This window comes from Peromyscus leucopus, chromosome 15 (genome assembly GCF_004664715.2).
Source record: "Peromyscus leucopus breed LL Stock chromosome 15, UCI_PerLeu_2.1, whole genome shotgun sequence".
Taxonomy (NCBI): Eukaryota; Metazoa; Chordata; class Mammalia; order Rodentia; family Cricetidae; genus Peromyscus; species Peromyscus leucopus.
Genome location: NC_051076.1, coordinates 37,757,418 through 37,768,492, shown reverse-complemented (window position 1 = coordinate 37,768,492; position 11,075 = coordinate 37,757,418). Strand labels below are relative to the sequence as shown.

The 11,075-nt window shown below is 42.3% G+C and overlaps 1 protein-coding gene across 2 annotated transcripts in view; it reads left to right on the top strand.

The window, feature by feature from the left end:
• Positions 1 to 317: 317 nt before the first annotated feature.
• Positions 318 to 11,075, top strand: part of Ankrd45 (ankyrin repeat domain 45) — a 29,041-nt gene continuing 18,283 nt past the window's right edge. Inside the window, exons 1-2 of one of the 2 annotated variants that reach the window (XM_028864453.1) lie at positions 318 to 423; positions 8,358 to 8,697. In XM_028864453.1, coding sequence (XP_028720286.1) covers positions 8,373 to 8,697 — 325 coding nt within the window. In that variant the 5' untranslated portion in view covers positions 318 to 423; positions 8,358 to 8,372. Of the gene's footprint in view, positions 424 to 724; positions 781 to 8,357; positions 8,698 to 11,075 lie in introns of those variants that run through there. The other variant, XM_037211332.1, reaches the window with a different exon arrangement.

Below are 11,075 nucleotides of genomic sequence, written 5' to 3'. Positions count from 1 at the left end.
GTGACATGAACTTTAACTATATAAATTCCCCAAATAACTAGGAAATTAAGCAAGGTGTTTAGTTGCATTTTAAAAACAGGATTAATTCTCATATTTTCAGAAAGAAATCCATTTAAAGGTAAAATAGGAGACCGAAACGAGTCATCAAAGAACATGCACATTTCATTTTCTATTATAGTTTTAAACTTGTTAAATAACAGACCTATTTTGAAAATTTTTACAAAATAAAACACCTGCACGCCACCATCGAAACACAGATCTTCGTTAACTCAGGAGAACTCCTCTAAGCTTCTCTGCTCTAGCATCCTGTGCCTTTGCATCCCTGACCTTCCTGTACAGCTGGAACCTAGGCGCTGGGTGAGGCGCGGCTGCGCGAAGTGCGCCGTCGCCATGGTAACCGCGGAAGCCTGAGCCCTGGGAGAGGTGAGTAGGAGTCCAGGCGCTGAGGTCCTGGGTGGGCGATCGGGGGCGATGGGACAGGATAGACCCTCATCATCCCTCCGGGCTGCTGGGGAAGGGGCTGCCCGGGTGGGCGTCAACCAAGGCGTCCTCAGCCCGTGTCTCCCATGGGCTTTGCGCATCTTGCCCAGGCTTTGAGCATCCCGCCGCTGCAGAAGGGCAGCGCAGAAGGGCGGAAGGGAGAACTCTTAAGCCCCTCAGGGAACCACTGTGCTCTTTCCACGTGACCTGGTCATCGCAGCAAGGCTGGCATGCCGTGTGTGGATCCCCAAGCCTTCACTCTTGGTTGAATTTCTAGGTGCTCAAAGCTGACTTTGCGGGGTGAGGATCTGGCTCCTCTGTGAGCTGGGACTTTAAAATCCTTAAGAGACATTTAATAATAATAATAATAATAATAATAATAATAATAATAATAATAATAATTTTCCTTTTTGAAGAAAGAATTCAGTTGGCTAAAAGAGCCATCGAGGTCGACTCCACTACAACGTTGGGCAGCCTCATCTGCCTCCCTGCCCTTTGTTTATAGGATTCCAGTTTCAGCACCATTAAGCCTCTTTCCACCCTGTTACTGAAGGGCTCCAGGAAAGTCCTTCTGGAACCTTCTACTCCCAATCTGTTGTGGCTGTTCGTCTTCTTTACAGTTAGAATAAACTCAGCCTACAGCCCTCCCGTCTTTTATCTCCGAGGTTGCTGATTAGACTGTGGGTTGGCAACCAGACTTGTGTAATTTTCTATTTTTAGTACTTTGCAGCCTCTAAATGTTCCCGCTGTGTAGTTGAGAAGTTTCTAGACCTCTCATAACCATTTAGTAAGTCAGAGCAGGTTATATCCTCATTCTAGAAAATTCAATTAAACAAAAAGGATTGAATCAGTGACATCCTGCCTTCATAGGCCCAGTCTCCTCCCCCGCCTGCCTCTATGCCTAAGCTTGTGTTTCATACTATTATGTATGTGGGCATAGAAGACATAATTAGTTTTGTCTCCTTAAGAGTGGGATCTGAAAGCTATGCCCAGTGGGCCGATATCCATTTTGCAAATATTCAGCCACAGCCATACCCGATTATTTGTGTGATGCCTGTGATTGCTACAAGGGGAGTAACCATGTGATACACAAACAGTACCCACACATGCCCCAAAATGTGCCATTTGGCCCTTGATCCCTGCTTTGGAATGTACCATCTTCCCGAGGCTGTCATTACTGGTCCCCTCTGCAGTCCTGCGTCAGTCTCTTCTCCTTAGCCCTCCTGTTTTAAGTGTTCTCTTCCTCCTTCCTTCCCTGTTCTTTCCCAGTTCTTCATCATTCTTATTACCGTGTCACAAGCTAAAATGGCCTCGTTTATTTTTCTTGTTTCTTGCCCATATCCATAAGTACCATGATTGGAGGGAACCTTGTACCGGAAGAAACTCAGTGGGCACAGACTTCCATGAGGGACTGACTAGTTAGAGTCCCCTTCCTCTCATTAGTTTGAACTTCTGCAATAATGGTGCAGTTGGCCATTCTTTTTTGCTTCTCCTCTCTGATTTGTTGAATGTGTACCTAGGCTTGTCAGATCAATTTTATGGAAATATACTTAGTTCCCAGCACTGATGCCTTCAGCAGCCACCTGCCAGTTGCCTACAGAATCAACTTTAGACTTTTTGCTGCAGTCTTAGCCTGTCTTTATGCATATACCATGTGCTCATTGTCAATGGTTTTCACTAAGCTGGTCAATTTGTTTATTTCTAACAAGGCTTTGTGGGCTTTGCTCTGGTATGTTTTCTTGGGTTCTCAGTGACACAGTCTTGTTCATTCTTTATTGCCCAGTCCTTTTTGATGAACATCTCAAACGTTGTGATCAATCTGGCTTTTCTTTTCTTCTATTTCCACCCTCCTTTCTCTTCTCCTCCCTCCTCTTCCTCCTCCTCCTCCTTTTCTTTTTGATATATAATAATAAAGAATATTAAAACGGTGGCATTTTGCCTTCATAGGTCCAGACTCCTCTCCCCTCTCTGTGCCTGTATAGTCTATGAAGCTTGTGTTTTCATATTATTATGCATGTGAGTAAAGAAAATATATTTGTTTTGTCTCAAGAATAGGATCAGAAAGCTATGGCCTATGGGTCTCTATCTGTTTTGCCAATATTTTATTTGCAAAAAGAAAAGTCTGTTGTCTAACCCAGATCAGCCTTGCAATCCTCATGCCCACCTTCTCAAACCCTTGGGATTACAGGTGTGGTCTACCATGCCTGCTCGATCTTGTTTTAAAAAGTGTATTTCTTAGTTACTTTTCTATTGCTGTGATGTCCAAGGCAGCTTATAAAATAAAGGTCTTATGTGGGGCTTACAGTTTCAGAGAGTCCGAGTCCATGACTATTATGGCACGGAGCTTTGCAGCAGACACGTAGGCATGATATCGGAGCAGTAGCTGAGAGCTCACATTTTGTCAAACTAAAGTGAATCAGAGAAAGCTAATTGAGAATGTCATGGGCTTTTGAAAGCTCCAAGTCTCAGTGACACACCTCCTCCAATAAGGCCGCATGCCTTGATCCTTCCCAAACAGCACCAAGTATTCAAATATATGAACCTATGGGATGGGAGGGGGCGGGGATTCTCATTCAAACCACCACTGAGTGTAATTGCATCTACCTGCATGCTTAAAAAGTTACTTTAATCGCTTTTAACTTAACAAAGATACTCCCTGGTCTATATGTGCCATTCAATTTGCTTTTTCAACAAAATAGTGCTGAGTCATACTCGTTGATGTAGTCATAGTTATTTAGCCAAGCTTAGCATGCTTAAAACAGCACACAGACACAGATTATCTCATAGACTCTGTGTGTCAGGAATCTGGGTACAGTTTAACTAGATACTATACTTCAGTATCTCTCAGGAGGCTGCAGGCCAGGCAAGGTTCACCTAAGACAGGGCTGCTTTCAAGTGCATTAAATGTTTTTGGCAGAATTAAACTCCTCATAGGCTTCTTGGCTAAGAGCCTCTCTTCTTGCCAGCCATCGTCAGAGTTTGCCTTTCTGAAAGGTGGCTCTCTCCACTGGGTGAGGAGAGCCAGGAAGAAAAATATAAGCCACAGTCTATTGGAATCCATCATACCATTACCATATTCTTGCTGCTGTGTCTCTTCATTAGCAGCTCTGTGCAGCCCATGCTGAAAGGTGATGGAATTCACAAAGGCATGAATATCAGGAAGCAAGGTGGGATACTGTGAGCCAGAGCAGAAGCATCTTGTCAAATGGGACACTGCTGTAATTCATTCTACTCAACTGCTATCTTTCATTTTTCATTTTAAAAAATAAAATTATTTTTATTTACATGTGTATGTGAGCCTACATATACTAGGTATTTGCAGCAGCCAAAGCAGCCAGAAGAATGTTTTGGATCCCCTGAACTGGAGTTATAGGTGGTTGTGAGCTGTCATGTGGGTGCTGGGAACCAAATCTGGGGCCTCTGCAAAAGCAGTAAGCACTCCTGACTGCTGAGTCCTCTCTCCTGTTCCTGGACATGATTTTCTCCTTAAGGATTTTGCTGTTTTGAGTACATAGTGATGTCATAATGTTTGATGTGATGTCATAACATTTGGTGTAAATGGGGGACCATGGTACTCTCCCCTGAGTCATTCCCAGTTTGATATACATTCCACGAGAGTGAGCCCTGTTAAGACTTCCTTAATTGACAAATTAATTTTGTCCTTCCTGAAGTCCATAGAATTTTGTCTGTTATGGCATTTACCACTTGTCACTTTTTATAACATACACTTTGTTCCTGTCATATTTTCTCCTGTGTGTACAGGAGATTGTTGAGGGAAGAAGATAAACTTGTTGGTTTTAAGCTGGGCATAGTAGCTTACACCTGTAATCCCAGTGCTAGAGATTTGGAGGGAGGAGGGTTACTGCAAATTCCAGGCAGTCTGGTCTACACAGCAAGTTTCAGGCCATCCAGGGCTACATAGCAAGACTCAATCTCAAAACAAAACAAATATGTGTTTTTAATTTATGTAATTTACATAAACATTTAAATAACACTGATACATTTTCAGTAAATAATAAGCGAATAAATTCTGTTTGAATGGATTCTGTTTAAAAGCTAGTGCCTAAATTTTGAAGTCTTCATAATTTGACTCCAGTGATCCAACTATATTTCTTCATTTTTAGACAGATAAATTTCTTTAACAATTTTTTGAGTCTTTCCTAATGGATTTAGTTGTCTTTGATCTCTTGTCTGTTGCTATTGACTATATTATTTATATTATATATTTATATATACAGAGGCTACGTGTTTACTCATTGTAGATTGTATTGATTGAATGGCTAAGTAGCTTTTTAAATGACCATAAGTATTTTTTAATTAAAAATTTTAATTTATTTTACATACCAACCACATACAAACTCCCTCCTCTCCTCCTGTTCCCTCCCCCAACCTCCTTTCTACCCCTACCCCTGCATCCACTCCTCTGAAAGGGTAAGGCCTCCCATGGGGGTCAACAAGGCATGGCATATCAAGTTGAGACAGGATCAAGCCCCCTCCGCCAATCAAGGCCAACCATAGGGAGTAGGTTCCAAAAAGCCAGCTCATGCACCAGGGACAGATTCTGGTCCTGCTGCCAAGGGCCCCACAAGTAGACCAAACTACACAACTGTCACCCATATGCAGAGGGCCTAGGTCGGTCCCATGCAGGCTCTCTAGCTGTTGGTCTAGAGTCCGTGAGCTGCCATGAGCTTGGGTCAGCTGTTTCTGTGGGTTTTGTCATCATGATCTTGACCCCCCCTTGCTTATATAATCCCTTGTCCCTCTCTTCAACTGAAGTACAGGAGTTTGGCCAAGTGATTGGCTGTTGATCTCTGCATCTGCTTCCATCAGTTATGGGAGGAGATTCTATGATGATAATTAGGGTAGTCACCAATCTGATTACAAGAGAAGGCCAGTTCAAGCACCCTCTTCACTATAGCTAGGAGTCTTAGCTGGGGTCATCCTTGTGAATTTCTTGGAGTTTTCCTAGTACCAGGTTTCTCCCTAACCCCATAATGGCCCCCTCTATCAAGATATCTCTTTCATTGCTCTCCCTCTCCGTCCCTCCCCCAACTCGGCCATCCCAATCCCTCATGTTCCCATTGCCCCCTCTACACCCCCCTCCAGTTTAACTGGGAGATCTCATCTATTTCCCCTTCCCAGGATGATCCATGAGTCCCTCTCAGGGTCCTCCTTGTTACCTGACTTCTCTGGGGTTGTGGATTGTAGCCTGGTTAGCCCTTGCTTTACATCTAATATCGACTTATGAGTGAATACACACCATGTTTGTCTTTTGGGATCTGGGTTACCTAACTCAGGATGATTTTCTTCTAGTTCCATCCATTTGCCTGCAAATTTCATGATGTCATTTTTTTAACTGCTGAGTAGTACTCCATTGTGTAAATGCACCACATTTTCTTTATCCATTCTTTGGTTGAGGGGCATCTAGGTTGTTTCCAGGTTTGGCTATTACAAATAATGCTGCTATGAACATAGCTGAGCTAGTGTCCTTGTGGTATGATTAAGCATCCCTAGGGTATATGCCCAAGAGTGGTATCATTGGGTCTTGAGGCAGATTGATTTCCAATTTTCTGAGAAACTGCCATGCAGATTTTCAAAGAGGCTGTATAAGTTTGCACTCCCATCAGCAGTGGAGGGGTGTTCCCCTTACTTTATATCCTCTCCAACATAAGCTGTCATCAGTGTTTTTGATCTTAGCCATTCTGACAGGTGTAAGATGGTATCTCAGAGTCATTTTGATTTGCATTTCTCTGATGACTAAGGATGTTGAGCAATTCCTTAAATGTCTTTTGGCCATTTGAGATTCTTCTGTTGAGAATTCTCTGTTTAGATCTGTATTCCATTTTCTAAATTGGATTATTTGGCATTTTAATGTTTAATTTCTTGAGTTCTTTATATATTTTGGAGAAATAGCTCTCTGTCAGATGTGAGGTTGGTGAAGATCTTTCCCCATTCTGTAGGCTGCTGTTTTGTCTTATTGACCGTGTCCTTTGTCTTATAGAAGCTTTTTAGTTTCAGGAGTTCCAATTTATTAAGTGTCAATCTTAGTATCTGTACTACTGGTGTTATATTCAGGAAGTGGTCTCCTGTGCCAGGGTGTTCAAGGCTACTTCTCATTTTCTCTTCTAACAGGTTCAGTGTAACTGGATTTATATATGAAATTGATATTGTTCTTTTGAGATCTGTGAAGAATTGTGTTGGGATTGTGATGGGGATTGCACTGAATCTGTAGATTACATTGACACATTTTCATATGTTGAACCATCTCTGCATCTTTGGTATGAAGCCTATGTAATCACAGTGGATTATTTTTTGATGTGTTCTTGGATTTGATTTGACAGTATTTTATTGAGTATTTTTACATCAATGTTCATGTTTATCTGTCTGGGTTTGGGATAATTATAGGTACAGGTGTTGATTCTTCTTCTTTGTTGGATGGTCTTATGTTCCTTTACTGCCTGTAGATGTAATTCTGAATGGTTTTATTAAATAAGAAGCACAGAGCCAAATGTGGAGTTAAAAGCCCAAGAGGTCAGAGCAGCCGCCAAGAGCTAAGACCAAGACCGCCTACTTACCCCTCGCTGTCTTCCTCCCCCCCCCAAAGAGACCTACTTCCTGTGTATCTGTATTTTTATTGACTTTCTGTTCTGCCTTCTCATTGGTTGTAAACCCAACCACATGACCTCCTCGTCACTGCTTGTCTATACAGACCTCCAGGTCTCTATGGTTGGTATTGAGATTAAAGGCGTGTGTCTCCATGCTGGTGGTGTCCTTGAACACACAGAGATCTGCCTGTCATGTAATCAGGATTAAGGGCATGTACTACCCCTGACAGACTTCTGCTAAATGATTTGCTATTAGCTCTGACCCCCAGGCAACTTTATTTATTAACATACAAATAAAATCACATTTCAGCACAAATAAAATAAAATATCACCATAATTGCCTGTTTCCTTTATTGTCTTTTGGCCTGAATGGCCAAGGGTTCTGGGGATTGGCTGGTTGTCACATGGAGTAAGGTTGTCTTTGGTGAGGTTTATGGGGGTTTGGGTGCCTAGATCCAGTGTATCATCCAGTTCTTCTGCCTGGTGTGGGCTTTACTTGTGCCTATGTGATTTGTTCTTCCAACTGGTATAGACTTTGCCTGTGCCTGTTCTTCCAATTGGTGTGGCTGGTGCTTGTGCCTACTGGCTTTGCTGATGTTACTGGAGAGGGCTGTTCATAGGGAGGCTACTCTTCTACCAATTGGTGCGTGTGGTGCTTGTGCCTCTAGGGGCTGCTGATGTTGTGAAGATGGTTGGCCAGGGGGAGGATGATGGATTCAGTGGGTTTGGGTGGCGAAGTGGATCTCGTAGGTTACAGAGTCCAGTAGGTGGCAGCAGTGGTGGTAGAGTGACCTACCTGCAGGACTCTTGCTGGCTTGCTGCTGGGGTTGAGGTGGGAGGGGCAGAGGCATGAGCTTAGGGACATTTTAGCTGGGAGACCAGTCACTCACCTCTTCTTCCAGTTGGTACAGGTGGTGCTTGTGCCTCTAGGGGCTGCTGATGTTGGGGTGGGGAGATGACTGGCCAGGAGGAGGAGGATGGGTTCCAATTATTTTCAAGCACATATTTTTGTTTCATTTATATTGTCAGTGAACTGATTAAAGATAAATAAGCAGCCTGGTGTGGTGACACATGCTGCCTTTAATCTCGGCACTTGGGAAGCAGAAGTAGGCAGATCTTGGTGAGTTCAAAGCTAACTGGCTTACAGAACAGGTTCAGGTCAGCCAGAACTACATAGTGAGACTCTGTCTCAATAAATAAAAAAAAGTAAATATATAAACACTGATATGTTTTAATTACCTCCCCCCCTTTTTTTTTTTGCTTTGATGCTAGATATTTTTGGAGCGAATGGAGCCAGAAGGAACTCTAGAATCAGAGGGTTCAGAAAAATCATTATTTTCCTCACAGCAAGACTATGAAGAATCCCAAGAAACAGATGAAACAGGCCCGGAGAACCCCCTCTTGCAGCCGGCTCTCACCGGGGATGTAGAAGGCTTGCAGAAGATTTTTGAAGATCCTGAACATCCTCACCATGAGCATGCTATGCAGCTGCTTCTGGAAGAAGACATTGTCGGGAGAAACCTGTTGTATGCAGCTTGCATGGCTGGGAAAAGTGATGTAATTAGAGCCTTGGCAAAGTATGGGGTGAATCTGAATGAAAAAACCGCCAGAGGTATTTCATCTTCCATCAGTATCACTTGTGACCTCCTAAGGATGCGCCTCACAGTCTTTGTGATTAGATAAGCTTGATGTGCCTGCTTTATACTTTACATAACTATTTCAAAAAAAATTTTAATTTTTTAAATTAAAGCAAACAGTTAAGTTCATTTTTATCAAGCCCAAACTTATTGGCCAGTTGTGTTTATGCCATGAATGAAAGATTGGTTATAACATTAGAAAGAAATTCCCTACACTAAAAGATTAAGCAAACAAGGTTTCGGAAGTAGCTCAGTTGGTAGTCTGAGCTTTCAGTGTGTACAAGGCCACAGCACACCTATTGGGGCCAGCACAACATTGTGGAGTTGGCTCTCCTTTCACTTTTATGTGGGTTCTAGGGATTGAACTCAGGTCATCAGGATTGTGTAGCAAGCACCTTTACCTGCTGAACTGTCTTACCAGCCCCTCATTGCACTCTAAAAGAACCTCCAAAATTGAGCCCAAATAAACCTTTTTTTCTTTATAAGCTAATCCTTTCGTAATCATTATGATAACTGAAAGTTAACTACTAAAAAACCTGGTTTTTATCTGATATAAGCATTACTACTTTTGCTCGGCATTGTTTTCTACTTGTAGGAAGTATCTCTTTTCCATCTTTTAACTTACTGTCTAGTCTACATGTTTTATTATCAATAGGTGAGTTTGTTGTAGGCAGCATATAGATGGGTATTGTTTCTTCTTTTCCCTGCCATTTTATCTATATCTTTTAATTAGGGACTATTAACCATCTGAATTAAAGGTTATTATCAGTATGTAACAATCTACTCTTGTCATTTTGTTGGTTTTGTCTGTTTGTTTTACATATCCTTTGTTCCTTTCTGTTATACTGTCTTTGAAGATTTGTATAGTTCTGAGGTTCATTTTTTTTCTTTGTGTGTCTATGTGCTGGATAGTTTTATGTCAACTTGACACAAAGTAGGATCATCTGGGAAGGAGGAACTTCAATTGAGAAAGTGCCTCCATCAGATTGGTCTGTCAGCAAGTCAGTGAGGTGTTTTTCTTGATAATTATATGGGAGGGCCCGGCCCACTGTGGGTGTTGTCCACACCTGGACGGTGGTCCTGGGTTGTATAAAAAGGCAAGTCATGGAGAGCAAACCAGTAAGTAGCACTCCTCTCTGGTCTCTGCTTTAGTTCCTTCCTCTAGGTTTCTGGCCTGCTTGAGGTTGTGTCTTGACTTCCTTCATGACGGACTGTGAGCTGTGAGCTGTAAGCTGAAATAAACCCATTGCTCACCAAGTTGCTCTTGGTCATGGGGTTTATCACAGCAACAGAAAGAAAACTAAGGGGCTACCTCTCAAGTTACTCTGTTTCTCAGTAATCTTCTACAAATGGATTTTTTCACTCTCAGAATCACCCAGAATCCTTCCCTTTGTTTCTGTGGGGTTTTCAATCCTCCTCCTTTTTTTTTTTTTTTTGGTTTTTCGAGACAGGGTTTCTCTGTGTAGCTTTGCGCCTTTCCTGGAACTCACTCGGTAGCCCAGGCTGGGCTCGAACTCACAGAGATCCGCCTGCCTCTGCCTCCCAAGTGCTGGGATTAAAGGCGTGCGCCACCACCGCCCGGCCAATCCTCCTTCTGTATTCTCCTTTTTGGAATCTAAAGCTCATTGCCAGTGTACAAGGAGAGTTTAGGAAGGTCCCATTCTATTTCACTTTTCTTTTTCTTCTCTCTCTCTCTCTCTCTCTCTTCTCTCTCTCTCTCTCTCTCTCTCTTCTTTCCTTCCTTCCTTCTTTCTTTCTTTCCTTCTTTATTTTAAAAGCAAGATCTCACTATGTAGCCCTGGCCTGGAACTTGATATGTAGACAAAACTGGCCTTAGACATACAGAGATCTTTATGCTTCTAGTTCCCAAGTGCAGGGATTAGAAAAATGTGCATCAGCACATTGGGTCAAAGGTCCCATTCTCATCTGAATGTTTTCCGGAATTTTACATTTGTGTGTGTGTGTGTGTGTGTGTGTGTGTGTGTGTGTGTGTGTGTGTACATGCTATGGTGCATGTGTGGAGGTGGGAGGACAACTTATAGGAATCTCTTCTACTGTGTGAATTCTGTGGATCAAACTCAGGTTGTCAGGCTGAGTCAGGCAGCAAGCGCTTTTGATCACTGAGCCATGTTCCTGGTCCTGAAATAATGTTGAGAGGATTTTCTTCTCTTGGAATAGTGATGGTGTTAATGTACTACAAAGTGTCTTTTTTTTTTCTCCAAAATGGACTGTTTCCAGCAAAAGAATTAAGAACATGTTGAGGTTGAAAATACCTTGATAAAATTTTGTTTAAAATAGTTTCATTTTAAACTGATTATATTAAACTATACAGTCCCCTTCACCCTTACTTTTC